Here is a 21,811-nt window from a genome sequence, read left to right as displayed (position 1 = left end):
GTTATTAATTTATTATTTTGTTCATGATTTTCTTATGAGCTGGTACGGAACTACGAAATTACAACCTTTCAAAGGTGTATTTATTTTTTACCATTGCTCTTAGTTAAAGTTAGAGGAAAAAAAGTGTTTAGCAGTAAAGATGTGGAGTAAATATCGACGTATTTATATTAGTGGATTATGTAAAAAATTTTAAATTATACTTCATTCCACTTGGAATCATGTTTATGTATATCTACTAATGATTACTGCATCACATGAGTCTTCCTTTTAAACACAAAATTAGTTTAGTGGTGTGTAAACAACTGTCAACTTTTATGAAGCTTTAGAACTATTAAAATAAATTTATTAATGTAAACTATTAGACGTGTTAAAGTAACTTTAGTATTAAATACGGAAGGCAGTTACTTTTTAGCTGGTAACTGTTGAGCCACATTGGACAAGCTTCTTGTGTTTAAGCCAAAAATAAGGAGGTAATGTGAATTGCATAAAAAAATAAGAGTACAGCTTTTAAAAAAAAGAAAAATTTGTTTTAAAATTACAACGAGCTTATAAAACAGTATAACTTCTTAAAAAGCTTTGCTAAAATAAAAATATATTTTAACAACTTATAATTGGTTCTTAAAAATAAACATAAAAAATATAACCTGAAATTTATCTCCCAGTACTTAGATATTTTTGTCTAATATGCTTTAAAGAATGTGTTTTAAAATTTTTAGTAAGCCTTACATATAGACCAGCATTCAATCAGCTTAATAAAGGCAAGCAATGAGAAGTAAATGATTAAAAAATGCATGTTTAATACAATTAAATTTAATTAAAAGGTGCACTACTTTAGCAATGCATAATCTAAACAGAACTCAATATGAACTTAGGAAAGTGTGTATTCAATATTTGTAAAATTCAAAGATCAAAGTAAGAAACTTATAAGAGAGTAGATAAATTATAATCGCTGCATAAAAAACAAAAGAATATATGGTGAAAGCAAATAGAATGAGCAACGAAACGGAGATTGTAAGTAACATGCTAAAAAATGGAAGTTCGCTTACGAAAGGTAATAAAGAACAGATACAAATATATGAAAATAACAAAAATTAACCGAACTACTTATAATTACTGTACCAACTACAACTAACTTTACAATAGACTGTAAACCAACAAATTAATAAATTTTGAGCACAATTCCCATGTTAAAAAAATTTCCTCCTCAATTAAAACGTGATACCAATAGATATTAGTCTATTAAGTAAACAACACAGTTGTAATAAAGTTTTTAATTTATTGCAAAGTACAATAATTGAAGAATAAATTTTTTTTAAAAAAAACATTATAAATACTATAAATACAGTCAAAACTTCTGGTAATTTTCTGTGTCTACTTCTGGTTTCTCCATTCTTTTGTGCTTCTTTCTTCCTACCTTGTACTTACAAAGAGTGCTGACAACTAGTAAACAATGAGAATTGTCTTAATATAAAGTTAATATTCTTACGATATACTTCATAATAAAACTCTTCTTCTCTCTAAATTAAGCGTTTAACAAATAAAGACATATGCGATACACTATAATTTGACTCTTTACTCTGCTTTTTATATAGAGAAAACGAAATAAAATATATGATACAATAAACTTTATAACATAACTTTCCGCTTAAAAAAAAACTAAACAGGGAAATATATATGCTACACAATAATATTTACCTCCGCACTAAAAAAAATTGTTTAGCAAAAGAAAAAAAAAATGTTTACGATCCACTTTACAATAAGAACTTAAAATATAGTTGTAATCAAAAGAAAAGTATATACGGTATACTTTATAATAAGATTTTGACGCTTTAATAAAGTGTTGTACAAAAAAAAAATCCAATAGACTTAGATATAAGATTTTTTAACTCCGCTTTATTCATAGCGCGTTTTTTTAACATAGTTACATGCGTTTCCATGAACATGGCTCCACATTGAAAGTTGCAGGCTTTATTGAAAAAAAAAAAACGAGTTATAAGTTTTACTATTAATTTCTCTGCTACATACACAAATTATTTATATAATGTATTTAACATTATTAAGTAAAAAATTCAGCTAGCAAAATTTGATGTGCCCGTTAAATATTCAAATCTCAAAGTTTATAATACATAAACGAAGCCCAGTAAATTGGAGATTAATACGTATGTTAGGCAAAGAAATGCTAATAGTAGCAGGCAAAATTTTATTTTTGCATAAGATTTTTAAATTTATGAATTTTAAACTTTACTTTAGAGATTTTTTTATAATGTTTATATACTAAAATATGGAGTTTTTATAATAGCTGCTTTAAATTTTTTTATTATCTTGAAATTTCAAAGAGCTTTCGCGTTGCGATGTTGGACTCACGATATGTGATAACTTTTATATGAAACATTTAAACAGAAAGTACAGAAGTGTTGATAAAGTTTCTGATATTCTCTCTTTTCCTTACAAATTTACCGGAAGAGCAGTTCAAGTTTAATACAAACTTTCATAATTCTTATAGAAGCACTGCTTTAAATTATCATTTATTAATTTTTTAAAGAATTTTGAAACTTTTCAAGATGAAAGTATTAATGAACCTTTAGGAGATATTGTTATAGGTCTTTAATTCCTGTCAAATATTATGAATTATTCACTTACAGAATCTATAATACATAAAAGAAAGCACATCTTTACTATTGAAAATTTTTAGTTAATGATACTTGAAAATATTAAATTAATTTAATTAATTTTACTTTTGCAGAAAACTTATGATTTTTTAATCTTTTAACTTTTACCTGTTTGTAATTATTTATTTTATATTAAACTGTAAATTTTACTAAAAAAGGCAAGCATGTCAAGCTAATTAATTATTAAAAAAATAAACCATTCCCAAAATTAGATTTTATGTTAATAGTTCTGCAGTAAATTTACCATTTTATAATTGAATTATTATGCTAGTTTAAAATATTTATAAAAATTTAAGCTCTTCCTTTTGTTTTGGAGAAGATCAAAAGTAAAAGAATCCCTACCGATCACTATTTAGCCTCACTGGTCATCGTTTTGATTAATTTTTGTAAATTTACAATTTTTAAAAAATTTTATTTTATTTTTAATAACTAAATTTTATACAACCAATTTTTTTTTTACTTTTTTTTTTATTAGTATTTTTCTTTTTTCTTTTTCTTCTTTGTGCTTAATTATAAAGATTAATTTATATCAATTTTTTCGCGTCTGAAATTATTTAAATTATCTATTTTTTTACTTTTACTATTTTTTTTGCTAATTCTTGCAGATTTCTTTATCATACAATACAAAATTTTTAATTTTATTTTTGTACTACTTTATATTTAAATTTTAAATAATTTTCTTTAATAGCTTATAAATTTTTTTAAAATTATTACATTTAATTTACTGTTATTTTTTACTAAACCTTTTCGTGCTAATTTATTTAAACATTAAATTTTTTAATATTTTCCTATATTTATTATTTATTATTATTTTTTGTATACTTTCTTACCACTCAATCAATTCAGCTTTGCCACGGGATCTGCCACTTGCTTGGATTTACTCACGAAAGTGACGCTGATTTTAAAAAGGTTCTTACCTTTGCATATTGGCGGCAGCTTTAGTAAATTTTTTTTATGTCATTTTTTTTTCGGAATCTTTTGTTTATAATAATTTACTTTTTAAATATAATTTTTAAAAAAAGATGCAAGCAATGGAAACAAAATTGCTAAAACTTTCTTGTTTGAAGGTGGGCATTCCAGTGATTGAAAGTTTAAATTTATAATTTAATATTAATAATAAATTATCATATAACGTTTTATTTTTTCCTTTTTTTAATAATTTGAATTTTTAAATTTTTTGATTCCTAAAAGTTAAAGACCCTGTAAAAACTTTATGTAGTAAATTTTCATTCAAAGAAATCATAGAATTGTTGCAACCAATCATTTGTGGTTTTTAAAAGTCAATAGATTAATCAATAGTTTTATAATTATCAATCAAACCGTATTAAATTTCTTTACTTAGTCAATGAGTTAAGATTTTTCACAGCAACCAATCAGCTATAATCCTTTTAAAAAGGCGATTAAAATGTATTGGGTGCAAATAATTTGGTACAAAAGCGCAAGTAATATGTTAATTGGTCTGTTTTAGCTTAAAATTTGCTAAAAGTTAGTCAAGCCAACTACAAATAAGTAAGGAGAATTAATTGCGTTATTAATTAATTGGTTGTTTAGTTATATAATAAAACAAAATATACCTCAATTATTCAACAAATTATAATTGTTTATGAAACAAGAGGATTCTTCTGCTTAGTGAAAATTATTATTAAGTTAATTTAATGTGATGCATTTTATTATATAGTACACCAAAGATACTTTATATGCCCTTTATCCAACCAAATTTTAATAGTCATACCTTTCTTTAATAAAATCAAAATGGTACCCTTAATGTAATTATATATACATAATAGTATAATATACCAATAAATATATACTTTATATTAATTAAATTGTAAGGAAAGCGGAGTTAGTTAACAAAATAATTATTCCGAAATTTTGTTAAACCTATTAGGAATAACTTTATTTAGGAAAATAGCACTATTAACGTATTTGACCCATTTATAATGTAATATCCAAATAATAAGAAAAGCAAAAATGGTTAACAACCAAGCAATTTCAAAAAAGCTCGTTAATCTACTCAGACATAGACATAGTTTTATTTAAGGAAATTATTTTAATGTAATTTGATATGATATAATATTATAATAAAATCAAAACATACATTTCGCTAACCAAATATAAGAAAAGTCAAAATTGTTTAACAAACCAATCAATTTCTAAAGTTTGTTAAGCCAATCAGAAAAGGCTTTTTTAAGGAAATTTGTAATTGTATCACTATAATTTAGTTTGGTGTATTTAATTATTTATAACACCGAAGTATATTTTATATTTAATGAAGCAATAAAGAAGCTAAAAATACCAAATTTATAATAAGGATCAGCTTTAAATATAAATTGGTAGGAACAAGCAAACAAAATAGAAAACAGAAATAGTCTATTATCCATTAAAAAAAAGAAAAATTTCTTTTTATTAACTATTTAGACGAGCCAATTGAACTTTATAGGCAGTAATAATAATAAATGCGAGCCTCGAGATTATAAATCAGCAAATAGACCAAATCTTTTAAGCATATTCTGCTTCCACCTTGAGGGCATACTCGATTAATGGTACCAAGGAAATAAGAGGACAAGCCTCCTTTAAAAAGGGATGCTAAACCAAATAATACATAAAAAAAATATTAATAATATAATAGGCATATTAATAAAAAGTAAAAAATATAAATAATAATAATAAAATTATGAAAGATAAATAAATAAAAATTAATAACTGTTAAGAACTTGTATAAAAAGAAATATTATAATAAAATTTAAAGTAACTAAATAAAAATGTCTTCAGAACATATTTTTTATAATATAAAATAATAATTTGAAAATAAAAAATAAAAGAAAATATATTAAAGTAAAAAGATAATTAAAAATTATTTATTAAAGAAAAGTTAAAAGAAAATATAATAAAAGTATATTTCTTTATATATGAAAAACTCCTTCTTTTATATGTATATTTACAGTATTTAAATATTTTTTAGTTTATAATAAAAGTATGATACTTTTTTATACAGAAGACTAGTTTTATAAATATATTTATATTACTGGAATATTTCTTAGTTTATAAAAAACATTTAATACTTTTTTACATATAAAAAACTTTTTCTATAAATATATAATCATATTTATAAAAAATAAATTATATAAATAAAAATAAAGTTAATAGTTTAAATGTAATAGTAAATAAAAATATTAATAATAATAGTAAAGTTATAAAACAGTAAAAAAAAATATCCAAAGAATTTTTTAATTAAAGATAAATATGATAAAAGTTTATTACTTAATAATAATATAAAATAAAAATTATATATATAAAATTTTATATTAACATTAATAATATTATAATAATAAATATATAAAATAATGAAAATTATTATAACAATAAATATATTAAAAAAAATGAATATAAATAGCTTAATCAATATAAAAAAAAATAATAACAATAATAATTATTAAAAGTATTTTTAAAATAATCAATAAATAAACCAATCAACTAATGATTATATAAATACAGCCAATAGCTGCGAAGCAGTGTAACGAGACTCGTGGTTGGTGTCCAGCGACTTTTCAAGAAAATCTTTGAAGCGGGGAGAGACGCTGGTTGGCTCCTTCAGCTTTGGCGTCCCCATAGTTGCTATTAAGTAAAGCGCGCGAAGCGGATTCTCGTTTAAATAAGGAGGCTCGCCTTCAAGCATTTCGATTGCCATTATGCCTGCAACAAATAATAATAATAATAAAACAAAGTAGTTATAAATATTAATAATGAACGTAATAAACAACGTTTCTTATAACTTTCTTTTATATTTTAAAAACTATTTATATTATTATTTTTTAGTAGCGCCTAAGAAAATATAAAATTTTTAAGAATTAACTTTTCTGCTTTCTTTAAATAAACATTTTATTAAAAATAATAATAAATATTAATAATTATAATGAAGAGTTATTCTTCTATTTTCTTTAATTAGTATTATATATTAAAAACTTTTTTTTATAACGATAATAAAAAAAATTATATTTATATTAAAAAAAATCGTTTGATTACTTTTTATATTATTATTTTCGCCATAAATAATAAAATTCATAAAAAATACATGAAAAGGTTACTTTTTCCTATAATTATTATTTTTATTTTATTAAAAACATTTATATAAACTTTTTGTTATTGTTGTAACGTTTGCTTTTTTTAGTAAAACTTTAATAAAATAAATTTTCATATTACTTTTAAGCATTTCCTTAAAAAAATTATGTTATTATATTTTTATAAATTAATGAACTTTTATAATAATAATTATTACTATTAGTACTTTTTATATAGTTTTACACAAACTTTTTATTATTATTAAAGTTTACTTTTTTTTTTCTTGAACAAAACTTTTAAGCAATTTCTCTTGAATATTATTATAATTATAAATATAAGAATAACTTTTTTTTTAGTAAACTTCAATATACTTTTCTTTCTTATAATATTATTACATATAAGAGTAACTAACTTTTTTAAAATAATGATTATTAGTAAAAATTTCTTGAAAAATACTTTTTTGTAAATCAATTATAAAGTTTTTATATAACTTTATTACTGGTAGTTTTATTACTTATTATATTCATAATTGTAATATTTATAAACTTTCAGTTTCCTTATATTTGTTATTTATATTTTTACTTATAAAAATCAAAAAAAAATAATAATAAAAAAAATTTTAATATTTAGTTGTCCAGCAACTAATTATTAACAAAACTTTATTATAAAAGTAAATAATAATAAAAAATATATAAACAAAAAATCTTTTCCTACAAAAATTTTTTACTTAATATTAAACTTATATAACTTTTATAATATTTATTTATACACAAATAATAATATTTAATTATCTTAAAAATAATAATAAATAGTGAACTCTTCTAAATATTTTTATTATTATTTTCTTTTATTAAATGTATAATTTTATTAAATAATAAAAATAATAATAAAATTTATTTAAAGAAATAATAAAAAATAAAAAAAAATTATAATAAATATATTATTTACTTATTACTATATTTATATAACTTATAATATTTATATATCAAAAGTCAACTTTTTTAAATATTTTTATTATTATTATGATTTTATTTACTATTTTATATAATTATTTTATTATAGAGATATATATAATAAAACAAAAAATAAATAGTAAATAATATATATGTACTAAATAATAAAAAGAAAAAACTTTTCCTAAAAATTTTTTACTTGATAATTTTTTTTAAAAATTAATTATACAAAAATATATATAATAAACTTATAAGAAAATAAAAAAATTTAAAAAAAGAGATGTGAATAAAAAGTTTTTTACTTCTTATTATTTTCATATTATAATAATAAAAAATTGATAAAAAAAATTTTTCAGCTATTTTTTACTAATAAAAAAATGAATGAATTTTAATGAACTTTAATATTTTTTAAGCCAATCACAAACCTAAACTCCAAACATCGACTTTTGGGCCATACGCCTTCCGCGTGACAACTTCAGGCGCCATCCAATAGGGCGTGCCCACCTGTTTAATAATAATAAAAAGAATAAAAATAATGTATACATAAATAATAACAAACATAAAACCATTGTACGTCTTTTCTGATCGTCGCTGATTAGTTGAGCGCAGAACCCAAAATCCGCTTAATGAATATATTTATAAATATAATCCAATTAAGTTTAATAAAAAGAGTAAACTTAATTTCACGCTTCCATCAATCCCCAACAAAACGTTGTCTGATTTGATGTCTCTGTGAATGACTTGTTGGGCATGCAAGAATTTTAGTGCTTGCAAGCACTATAAAATAAAAAACTGAGTTCAAAAAATTTAGGTATTAAAAAACCAGAAATCGAAAAAGTCGATGGTTGATAGATGACGTTATTGGCTAAAATACAGCCATTAAAATAAGTGTTATTTTAAAGAAATGCTACTGATGGGGGATTGAGTAATCAAATAGCGTTTGCGCGATGAGGGCTGTGAGGCCCTTATTAAGTAATTGTAATAATAAAGTTTAATTGGTTGGCAATTAAGTTAACCAATAGATAACGTGAATATAATTATTATTAATTCATAAATAATAATAGTAATAAATTATATAAAAAAAATACTGTCCAAAATCCTTCGCAACAGCGCTCCACAAATTTGTTAAATAAAAGCATAATCAGTGCACTTATTAATTAACCGAAAAAGGAAGAGTGATTACTGGTTAATAGAGCGATTTATTATAACTATTTAACAGTTATCAAAGGGTCAGTAATAATCGCCTGTTAAAACAACGTAGTTAATTGGTCAACTTTAAAAGCAGAGAAAAAAATTAGCCAAGTGCTGAAGAATTATAAATCACGAAATGGACAGAACAGAAATAGAAAAAAAATGTGATTAATTTAAGAATGACCCACTAAGTGTTAATGGTCCTAATTAGTAGTAATTTAAATCAATGCAACCTTATTTAATACAAATTAGAAGTGATTCTACCAATTATAATGTTGAAGAAAGCGTAATTAGTTATATTAGCTAAAGTAGGTAATATTTCGTACAAAATAGAAGGAATCAAACCAATTAGAATGTTAAATGGGTAATAATAAGAATCATTAAAAAAAAGCAAGTTAAGTTGGTACAAACAAGTAGTAAATTCTACCCATTAAAAATAGTGAATGGATAATTTTTAGCCAAAAGCAAGCTATATTGAAACAAATAGCAATAGTTCTACCCAATAGAAGGTCATTTTCAGAAATATTTTTAAATCAAAGCAACCAAAAAAATTAGTACAATAAAGTATATTCTATCAATAAGAAGTATAAAATAGTCATTAGTATTAATTAATGTAGACCAAGACAAGCTTATTTGAAACAAATATATAGATATGGGTCATTTTTAAAACCATACTAAACTTAAATAATCTTATTTGACGGAATCCTAAAGTATATAATTAATTGGTTATAGTAGTAAGTACTTTACAGCAATGCAAGTAATTCAACGCCCAACTAATGGAAAATTCTACTCATAAAAGATGTTTATCGATCTTACTTGTAATTATTTTAGACCAAAAAAACTAATTTAATACAAACAAGTAGTCTTTTTTGTAATGTTCCTAAACTTATTATTAAAGTCATATGCTTTTTTATATGAAATGTTCCCGAACATTTCTGATTATTTTAGAAACCACTATCCGAGTATAAACTTGAAAAGATATATAAGGGGTTCAAATGACCCCTTTAATAATAATAAAAAAATTACCTCTCGGCAAACGGCAGCAATTTGCGCCTCTGACATTTCACTGGTTGTTACTACGGACGTTAAAGAGCCGCCTCCTAAATATTCCATCACCACCTTTAAAGTATTATTATTATAACTAGTATTATTGCTTTGTTATTATTATTACTAATAGTGTTGTTGCTACCATTATAAGGTGGTACTATTATTATTACTAAAATAAATAATAATGCAATCAATTATTTTTATTCACAAGTATTATTTGTAAATTATTTTATTTTATATATAATAAAATATATATTATTTCATTTACATTTATATAAAATTTGTAATATAGTTAATATTATTAAATTGTATTTAATATTGTTAGTATCCATCATAATTATCTTTAAAAATAGAAATATAATAAATATTGTTTTATTTTTTTATATACTCTTCATATAATTTGTAATAGAAATAATTTTTTCAATATTTTTTTATAAGCATTATTAATAATTATTTATATTAGTTAAAATTTTTTTTATATTTACAAATTTGTTTATAATTATCCTTATAATTTAATTTTTAATATTAATAATATTTAAAAAAATTTATTAATAATTATTTTAAGTAATAATAATTATTTATATAACTCAAAATAATTTATAAAATATTAATATATTGTATTTATTACATATTAATTAATTATAAATTTTATTAATAATTATTCGTACATTTTATACTAAATAACAAAATCCATATAATTATATATTCATTTTTTATATTTCATTATTGCTATTAATAATTATTGTACATAATTATAGTTAATAAAATATTAAACAAATTATTAATTTTAATTATTTTCAAAATAATTATTAATAAATATGAATTAAATAATTTTTAAACAAAATAATAACTATTTTTTTTTTATAAATCTTTAACAAGTTTTAGATATAAATAAATAATTTATTTAGTTTTTAAATATTATTAATAGTTCTTAAATTTTTTTTAGTAATTTTTATATATAATTATAAATAATAAATATTTAATTTTATTATTTAAGATAATAAAATTTTTAATTATAAAAGTATAATAAAAAATTAAAACAGAATTAATAGAAAAATATATTAAAAAAGTAAATATATTTATTTTAAATAACATTACTTTAATAAAATAAATATTTATAAGGAAAAATATAGTAAAAGTATAATTAAAAAATCGCTTAAAAGATATTTATTAAATATATATAAAAAATTTCTTTAAAAAGTATTTTATGTAATAATTATTACTAGAAAAAATTTTTTTTTAAAATTTATTATAAATTTGAAATATAATATTAAGTAGAACAATTTTTTATTATAAAAATGTATATAATATTAATAAATATAATTTAATAATTATATATAAATTAAAAAATATTTACAAACTTAATAATAAGTAAAAATAATAATAAATATAGTCAAAGTATTAATAAATATAAAATATAGTAAAAATAGAAAATTAAATAATAATAATTATAAATAATAAGAAAACATAAATAAATATAAAATAATAATAACAAAAATAATATTTTTATATAAATTTATACAATAAATATTTGATGTCTATCATCTTTAAAATCAAACGAACTATTAATATATTATATATATAATTTTTTGTTATTTTTTATAATTATTATTTTCTTATAACTTTCATGCTAAAATTTTAATAATAATAATAACTAATAATTATTAACAATTACTATAACATTAATATAATATAACTTGTAGTATAAGATAATAATAACAAATAATATAATAATATCTGTAATAAAATTAATAATAATGATAATTATATTATTACTAACTAAAATATTAACAAAAAAGACAGTAATGAATAGTATTATGAGAACAATATCTTAATAACTTTAATAGAAATAATAACATTCATAAAAGATATAAATATAATAATAATGAGAAATACAATAATGTGAATAATATTAAGAAAAAGAATATAATTTACAATAAGAAGTATGATAATAATAATATTAATAAACAATGTAATGATTTTTTTTTCTAATAACAATATTAATTAGAAATAATAATATTATTAATAATAATAATAACCCACAAATCCTCATCCACCAAATACGAATCGATGTAATTAACGATATTTGGATGTCTATTTTCTCGCATAACCAAGAGTTCATCAACAATAAGTTCTTTTTTTGGCTGCTGTGGAAGATTCATTTGCTTAATGGCAACCTTAAAAAAAATAATAATAATTATTATAAAAGTAAATATAATATATACAATAGAAAAGCGCTATATATCAAAAATATTAATAAAAAATTATTATATGCAAAAACTTATAAATTTATGATAAAAACTATTAAAAATTTTTTTTTAATATGAAAAAATAATAAAGTGTAAAAAAATATATTTTTAAGAAAAAATTATTAATAAATCAAAAAAACTCCTAAAATTTTTTATAATAAAATATCACTAAAGATAAGAAATAATAATAAGAAATGATAAAAGTATATAAAAATTTATGATAAAAAATTGTGAAAATAATAATTAATAAATCTTTGAAAACTTTATTATAATAACATTTTTATGATTAGATAAAATATATACAAATAGTAATTTTTTTTAAAAAAAGATTAATAAGAATAATGAATAATAAAAGTAAATAAAATATATTATAAAAAAATGAAAGAAGACAAATATTAAATATATTATAATAACAATTTTTATAAAAATAAATATTAATAATAATAAAAAAAAGTATTTTTATAATAAATAAAGTAAAATAATAAAGGACAAAAATATATTAAAAAACTAAAAAAAATATTTTCCTGAGGGAATTATTAAAAAGAAAGAAATAATAATAATTTTGTTAAATAAAACAAATAAAAAATAATAAATAATAAATGAGTTATAAATATGTACAAAAAATAAATAATATATAAATATATAATAAAAATGTTTTATAATAAAAAATAAAAACTTTTAATAAAAACAAATAATAATAATAATAATAAATAATAAATGATATCTAAATATATAATAAAAATATTAAAATAAATAAATTTTAAAAACTTTTTTATAAGGTAAAGTTTGTAAAAATAATTTATTATAACAATAATAAAATAATTAATGATTAATATTAGAAATGATAATGATAGTAATAGTAATGATAAATTAAGCACAATCGAGCCATTTCTTAAGTCCGTTGCCGTAAAAACCGAGCCGCTGGCGCCTTGACCAATCTTAACGAAGCTTCCGTAACACTCACGCGGATCATTTTCGCTAACCAATGATCCTGAAGAACAAAAAAGCTTTAACTTAACTGGCTTAAAAAAAGCAAAAGAATTCATATCATTTTTGATTATCTATATATAAAAACTATACAATTAAAAAAATATTATATATGAATTTATATTATGTATTATATATTTTTTATTTTTATTATTTACAGTTTTCATATTTTCATTATTTTTATTATATACAATAAATATTAATTTTTTATATAAGAAAAATAAATGGTAAAAAATTAACTTGTATAATTAATTAATAAAATAACAACTTATAAAAATTAAGAACTCTTTTTTAAAAGTAAGATTTATAAAAAAATAAAAGTTATATAGAATTCTTAAAAATAATTAATAAATAAAAATATTATTTAAATATTTTTTCTTAAAAAGTTTAATAAAATTTTTTATAATTATTAATAAAATATATAAGTTTTTGTACTACTTTTCACAAGAAAGTTTATTATTTCTTAATTTTAAAAATTTTAATAGAGAATTTTAAAATTATAATAAAGTAATAATACATGTTATTATAAAATTTTAAAATTTTTTTATAGATAATTATAAGAAATAATAATAATTTTTTCTTTAAAATTTTATTATAAATATTTTTTTAGCGTAAATTTTAAAAAATATTAAAAAAAGTAAATATGAAATTTTTTATAGAATTTTAAATTGAAAATTTTATAATAAAAAGTTTTTATAAATATAATATCAATATATAAATAATAATAATAAATTTTTATAAAAATAATAACTTTAAAAACAAATAGATTGTAAGAATGATGATTTTAAAAATCTTATAAAATAAAATTTTTATAGAAAAATTAACAGCAAATAAAATAAATTTCTTTTTAATACTTTTCTATAATATTTAAATATAAAGATTTTTTCATTATAAATAATAATAATAAATTCTCTTTAAAAGTTAATAAAAAAACATAATTTTTTAAGTATTTTAATAAATGATTATATAATAAAAGTTTAAAGAATAATAATAAATAATATTATAACTTTTTTTATATATAACATTTTTCATTAAAAATTCAAAAAAAAAAATTTTTTCAAAAAAGTTTTAATAAATATTTTTGGATGTAATAACAAGAGCATTAAGGTTGTAAATGATAATAAAAGTCTTTATTATAATTAAAATAATATATAAATAAAAATAACACTTTTTTATTATTACTTATAATTTTTTTCATTAAAACTTTTAAATAAATATAATGAAGGCAATAATCAATGTTTACCTTAAAATATTTTTTTAATAACACTAAATAATGTATGTTTTTAAAACTTTTTTAAAAAAATATTTTCATACAACTATAAGAAAAATAATAATAGTTTTAATGATAATGTTGCGAAAAGTTATTAATAAAATGTAATAAATCAAAACATTTTAAAAATCATTATTCAATATTTCATGAAGAGAATAATAATATAATAATAAAATTTTCCCATAAATTCTTATTAATAATATAAAAGTTTTTCTAATAATAATAAATAAACTTAATTCAATAATAGTAAAATTTTTTTAAAAAAATTACAAATTATTAATAATCATATTAATAATAATCATAAAAATTTTCTGTATAATAGTTTCTAATAATAATAAAGCAATTTAAAAGTAAAATTTAATAATATATTTTTTTAATAATAATAAAAATACTTCCAAAATAGTTTTATTTAATAATATTTCTCTTAAAACAATGATAATAAATGAAATCTTATAAAGCTATTAATTATAATAAAGGTTTCTAAATATATAATTTTTGTAATGAAAAGGTATTATAGAAAGTAAAATTCAATAATATTAATAATAAATATTTTATATATTTATAGTAATAATTAATATTTTTTTTAAAAAAAATAACAGAAGTTGAAAAAGTATAAAATTTATAAAAGTTTTTTTAATAATTATAAATTTTTTTTATTAAATAATAATAATAATAATAATTTTTAAAAAGTATTTTTCAATAATACTAATATTTTTTTTTTTATAATAACAAAAAAATTTATTAATATGAAAAACTTTCCTCAAAAATAACTTTATTCGAAAGTATATTTTAATAATAATAATAAATTTATACATAAAATATTATTAAAAAATATATGTTAAGAATTTTATAAAAAAAATTATTATTATTAAAGTTATTTAAAAATATTATCATTATTACTTAAACGCGCTAGAACTTCATCATCCGAAAGCGATTTTGTTCTTTTTTTCAGAGGAGATGCGGGTATTTTGGGTGGCGGTGGTTTTTTAAGGCCGAGGGCTGCTTTATTTTCTTATGAAAAATAATAATACATAGTCATAATAATACCAAGAATAATAATAACAAGTAATTATAAGTTTTTTTAAAAAAATTATACATACTAATAAATATTATTCATCAAAAATAAAATGTTAATATTCATTTACATAAAAATAGTTTAATAATCACAATTTGTATGAATGATAATAATAATAAACATTAATAATAATTTAAATTGTAATAATACTATAAAATATAATAATAAATATTATTTATTAACAATATTTATAATAATAACAATTATTATAAATAAATAATATGAAATAATGAATATTATTTATTGATAACAAAAATAATAATAGTGATACATATTATATTATAATTATTTATGAAAAATATAATAACAATAACAGTCATAATATAATAATTATAATTTATAAACTATAATAATTAGAAATAATAAAATAATAAAAATATTATTCTCAATATAATTATAAGTGATAATAATAAATTAAATTTCTATTATTTTTTATAATATAAATAAATATAATTTATAATAATTATTTATATTTGGAAAAAATAATAATAATAGCTAGAAATATAATAATACTTAAAATAAATAATAAAAACACCTTCAATTCTTATTCCGGAAAGGTCACGCGTTGCGGCTGTATATGTACTTAACGGACGGGCAGTGATTTCTGGTGGTCCTTTTTTTTTCTAATAGTAATTATAAATAAATAATAATAAATTAATATATATAAATAATATTAACAATGAAAAGTAATATATAATAAATAATTAGTATAATTAAATTTAAAAAAAAAGTCTAATGAACTATCCAATTTATTAATAAACTTTTATAAAAATAATAAATAATATATAGTTCTTAAAAAATAATTAATGATAATATTAATAATAAAAAAGAAATATATAATAAATAATAATAAATAAATGTGATGTAAAAAAAATTTTTATGATGTATTCATTTTAATCATAAACTTTTATAATTTATAACAAAATAAGGCAGAATAATAAATACAATATAAAAAGTTTTTCTATCAAGAAAGAATTTAAATTTTAATTAACTTTTATTTCACAATAAATATACTAATTACGGTAATAATAAAAGTTGTAATGAAAGTTTTTATTAGAACTTTTTTCAATACATTAATAATAATTTTTTTTGTAGTAAAAGAGAAAGTAATAGAAGCAGTAATATTCATAATAAAAATAATAAATAATGAAAGTAATAATAATTAAAAATAAAATAAAAAAGTTATTTAATAAAAAGTTTTATGTAACAATAAAAAAATATTGAATGCAAATTCTATAAATTTATACTATTTTTAACTATATTATTACTTTTCTATACTAAAAATGCCTGAAAATTATATTTACTTTTAACAAATTAAAAAATAAAAAAATTTTAAAAATCTAATAAATTTCAAATTTGTTAACAATAAAATAATTTTTTTTAAAAAAAAATTTAGTAGTAAAAATAGAAGAAAAAGAAAAAAATTGATCTCTACATAAAAAAAAATTAGGTTAATAAAATATTTAAAAAATAATTAAAAAAATATTTCGCAACAAAAATTAAAAACGCAGTGATTTCCCGAATTAAAAAAATTCAACGAAAAATATGAATTATAAATTTAAATAGAAAATAAATTACAAAAAACATAAAATAAAAAATTTATTAAAAAAACTTTAATAATTAGTAATTATAAAACTCTAATCAAATATAAATTTATATAAAAATAAAAAAAATAATTCAAAACTAAAAATAAAAAAATTTTATTATAAATCAGATTCTAAAAAAAAATATTAAAAATTTTATTGGAGAACTATATAGTAAATATTTATCGATGTTTATCAAAAATTTACTTATAAAAGTGATAATAAAATTTTATAACCAAGAGATAAAAAAAATTCATTTAAGCTGGACTTAATAACTTTTGTATCTACCATTATATAAATAGTAATTAAAAGCTAAAAGATTTATAATAATGATTAATAAACTTGTCAAAAAAATTTATATTATTTAAAATATAAATAACATCTAATTTTAACTTTAATCAACTCTTAACAATATTTTTAATATAAAAAATAATAATAATTTTTGAAGTAACGTAAACAAAACTTTAAAGTTATTAAATTTTAAATTTAAAAAAAAAGGAAAAAAAATTAAAAATTTATTAACTTATTCTTTTAAAGTAAAAGAAATTTTATTTATTTAAAATTTTTTTAAATGATTTTTTTATAATTAACTTAAGTAGTAAACAAAATTTATAAATAAAAAATAAGTTTTAACTTTAAGGTAAAATAAATTTCTATTGAATAAAATCTTTAAAATAATAAATAAAAAAATAAAACTTTTAAATAAACGTATAAAAAATTAAAAGTAATTTATATTAATAAAAATTAATAACAATTTATTAATTTTTACTATAATGTAAAATAAATTTCTATTAAATTCTATAAAATATTAAATAAAAAAGAATAAAATTTTTGAAAAAAGTAAATAAAAGTTAAAAGTGATTAATATTAATAAAATTAATAAAATACTAAAAAATATTGATAAATTTATTAAAACTATTAATTTTACTTTAATGTAAAAGAAAATTTTTACTAATTAAATTTTTTAAAAAGTAAAAAATAAGTGATTTTTTTATAAATTAATAATAACTAATAAAGTACTAAAAAAATTAAAAATTTATTAAAACTACTAATTTTACTTTAATGCTATAAATTCAATGATATAATAAATAAAATAGAATTTTTAAAAAAATAAATAAAATTTAAAAGTGCTTTAATTTAATTAATAAAAATATTAAAAAATAAAAAAAATTATTAAAATTGTTTTATAAGAAATAATTTCTAAATTATACTTTAATGGTTTCTTAAAAAAATTTTTATCAAATAAATGTTTTAAAATTATAGATAAAATTTTTTTCATAAATTTATAAAAGAAGTGAACAAAATTTATAAGTGATTTTCATTAATAATAAATAAATATTAAATAAATATTATGAAAAAAAAAATTAATTTCTATTGTCTATAGTAATAATTATTTTTTAAAGTAAACTTTACGAAATAAACTATAAAATTATAATTAAAAAAATTAAATACTCTAAGAAAAAGCAAAACTTAATAATAAATAAAAAAAGTATTTTATAAATTTATTAAGCAAGTTAACATAAAAATTAACGCTAATTTTTACTATAATATTTCTTAAGTAATCCTTTCTATAAAACTACAATTAAAAAAAATAAATTAAAAAAAAAAGTAGACAAAATTTAAAATTTAAACTTAATAATTAAAATATTAAAAAAATTTTAAAAAAAAAAATGTAAACAAAATATAAAGTGAGTTTTTACTAATTAATAAAAGTATAATTCTATATAACTATTTTATAAAAAAAATTATATTACAAAAATTAATTCTCAAAAGTGAATGTTGTAAAATTAAATTTAAAATTACAAAAAAATTAAAAATTTTAGGAAAGTAAACAGAATTTGAAACTAATTATGAATAACATAAATTAATAAAAGTATTAACATTCTTAAAACAAAACTGTTTTTTTTTAATAAAATTAATTTTTAAAGAAATATATTCTCAAAAGTAATTTTTACACATAAAATTTTTAAAAATAATAAATTGAGTAAAATTTCTAGAAAAAAATTTCATACCTTTAAAGGCGCTTCTGTTTCTGTTTTATAGTCATCTTGTTCTATTATAAGCAGAATTTTATAATCAAAAGTTTAAAGAAATTACTAGTAGCCACCGGAAAAGATTATAATAATAAAAAACTAAAAAATTTTATAAAAAATAATCAATTAAATAAAATTTTAAAATTTCAAATAATAATAAAAATTATTAGTCACGTAAAAAAAAACGAAATTTAAACAATTAATAACAAAAGATAAAAACTTCTAATAAATCGTTATTACAAAAAAAAGTAGATTTATTAAACAAATAATGTTAAAGATCATTATTACTTAACGAAATAAAAATAAATAAAATAAATAATAATAAAAAATTAAAAAAGAATAAAAAATATAAAAAATCGTTTTAAAAAAAATAAATTTAATAAATAAAAAAATTCAAAATTTTTGAAAATATCGGTAGTAAAAAGATCCAAAGCAGTAAATTTATTAATATTATAAAAAAACTATTTTTTTTTTTACAAAAAAAAATTATAATTAAAATTTAATAAATATTTAATAGAATTTGTACTAATAAATTATAAACACCATAATTTTTTTATAATTATCAAATAATTTTTTTACAAATCCAATGCAAAATAAATTAAATAATACAAATATAATTTAATAAATAAAAAAGTTTTAAAAATAATCTAAAGCAGTAAATTTACTTAAAGGAATTCTTTTCTAATAAAAACAAAATAAACTTATTTAAAAAAAGTAATTGATAAATGTTAGAAAAAATTAGTACTGATAATTCGTATATACTATTATATTTTAATTAAATTTTGAAAAAACAAAATTAAATTTATTAAGGGAATATGTTTAAAACCAATTCCCTGAAAAATTAAATAAATTAAGTAAAAATTAAAAATAACAAATTAAAAAACAGTTCTAAAAATTTATTATGAATTCAATATTATTCATTATTAGAGAATTATTTCATAAAACAAAGCGACCTTCGCTCGAAGCGACATCCATAAATTTAGGCCCGCTTTCTGGATTATGAAAAAAATCCACAACTTTAATTACAGTCTAAACAAAATTCAATTCTTTAAATAAATTGAAATACTTTTTAAAAAAAATAAAAAACTTCAGGATTTTTTCTCTGCTCTTCTTTGGGAATACTATTATCCAAAGCACTTTTCCATTCAGAAGGAAATCCATAAAACTCACCAGTTTCGGGATTATAACCAACATGAACGTTATGTTTAAATCCAATTGGAGAAGAAATTAAAACTTTCTTCTCTAATTTATAAATTTTTTTTTGTAAGAGATAAAAATGAAGAAAAGTTATAAAAAGATTATAAGAAAATTTAATTAATCAATTACAAATAATATATATATATATATACTATAAATAGGAATAATAGGAATAATTTACAATAGAAGAAAAAATTATTTTTATTACTATTATTAAAATAAATAACAGCTGAAGGAAGAAATTTTCACTTTCTATAGAAAAAAAATAAATTATAAATTCTTGAGAATTGTATTGAAGTCTTTTTAATAAATAAATTTAACAAAAACTTTTTATTATACGCGTAAAAAATATTTTTAAAAATTAAACATTTAAGAAAAAAGGTTGACTAGAAGCAATATAATTTACCAAATAAACGATGGAGTAAATTCTAATTTTATAAAAAAAATAAAAATTTTAAATCTTTTAAAAATAGTGTTTGGCCTTTCTGAATATAAATAAAGTATTAAAAAAACTTTAATATACATGCGCAATAAAAATAAAAAAATAAAACTAAATATATATGATTCAAAGGATAAACGATAAAAAATTTTATTTAAAAAAAAAAATTTAAACGAATATAAATTATTAACCATTTTTAAAATAAAATATTGAAAAAAATGTTTATATCACTCCCTTGAAAATATTTGTGAATTACTAATAAGTTTGAAAAAAAAATAGTCCAAAAGTAAATGGTTTATATTATAAAAGAATGATCAAATCTTAAATACTCGCTTGTTAATATTATCAAAAAAAAAAAAAACTTGAAGGAATTAAAAAAGTAGAACAACAGCAATATGATTTATAGTGTAAGCTATGAAAAACTTAAAATTATTAGAAAATAAAAAATCCAAACCTCTTGAAAAGAGTTTTTTGGCCATTTTTAATAAAATATTAAAAAAAACTATATATACGCGTAATATTATTATAAAAGAAAGCTTTAAAGGGATTAAAAAAAAAAGAAAAAGGCCTCTATAGAATACACACGTCACTATTGGCGCTTACGCTTTCGTGATTTCTTTCTTTTATAGGATTTTTTGCTATTAGCCGTTCCCCTGCCAAAGAGTTTAGTTTTTTTTAACAAACTTTTTCTTTTCGCTGCACAGCCGTGTAAAGTTATGTATTTTATTAACAAACTTATTAGTTAATTTATATTAAAAGAAATATTTTTCTAATATTATTTATTTTTTTTTGTTTTGAAATTAAAAGTGAATTAAAGTTATTGCACAATAGTCAAGTTTTTAGAATTTAGGAAACATGATTCTTTTTGAAAAAATTTATAAAGTTGTGTAGATTTTATAAAACTTTTAAAGTATATTATATATAAAGGCAAAATCCACTTCAATGGTCAGTGCTTGGTATTTCAAAATAACTTAGAAACGTAACTTTACAATTCTTATCATAACGGATTATTTATAAAGGATGAAAAATAAGAATCGGTGCTTTTCATTTATAGAATCG

The 21,811-nt window shown here is 17.4% G+C and overlaps 1 protein-coding gene and 1 long non-coding RNA gene across 3 annotated transcripts; one reads left to right on the top strand and one right to left on the bottom strand.

Annotated features, from left to right (window-relative positions):
• Positions 1-2,555: 2,555 nt before the first annotated feature.
• On the top strand, positions 2,556-3,751 carry LOC135120182 (uncharacterized). The gene is made up of 4 exons (XR_010278539.1): positions 2,556-2,600; positions 2,966-3,033; positions 3,516-3,578; positions 3,692-3,751. It is a non-coding gene; the product is annotated as an uncharacterized LOC135120182 (long non-coding RNA).
• A 1,348-nt stretch (positions 3,752-5,099) lies between these two features.
• Positions 5,100-21,248, bottom strand: LOC135120181 (serine/threonine-protein kinase PAK 1-like). Of its 2 annotated transcripts, none has more exons than XM_064044497.1 (14): positions 21,207-21,248; positions 20,204-20,358; positions 20,070-20,145; positions 19,096-19,136; positions 16,036-16,123; positions 15,326-15,436; positions 13,047-13,159; positions 11,959-12,096; positions 9,899-9,991; positions 8,359-8,458; positions 8,248-8,303; positions 8,107-8,185; positions 6,163-6,362; positions 5,100-5,255 (listed from the first exon to the last, which is right to left on the bottom strand). In XM_064044497.1, exons 1-14 carry the CDS (start codon positions 21,229-21,231, stop codon positions 5,169-5,171), a joined length of 1,362 nt encoding a protein of 453 aa, XP_063900567.1. In that variant the 5' UTR covers positions 21,232-21,248; the 3' UTR covers positions 5,100-5,168. The 2 variants fall into 2 exon arrangements, with proteins under 2 accessions (XP_063900567.1, XP_063900568.1); XM_064044498.1 differs by having other exon boundaries at positions 5,167-5,255; positions 6,194-6,362.
• Positions 21,249-21,811: the final 563 nt, after the last annotated feature.

This window comes from Zophobas morio, unplaced genomic scaffold (assembly GCF_036711695.1).
Source record: "Zophobas morio isolate AGI-343-1 ecotype UQ-CSIRO unplaced genomic scaffold, CSIRO_AGI_Zmor_V1 ptg000357l, whole genome shotgun sequence".
NCBI lineage: Eukaryota > Metazoa > Arthropoda > Insecta > Coleoptera > Tenebrionidae > Zophobas > Zophobas morio.
This window is presented reverse-complemented; position numbering and strand designations above follow the sequence as displayed.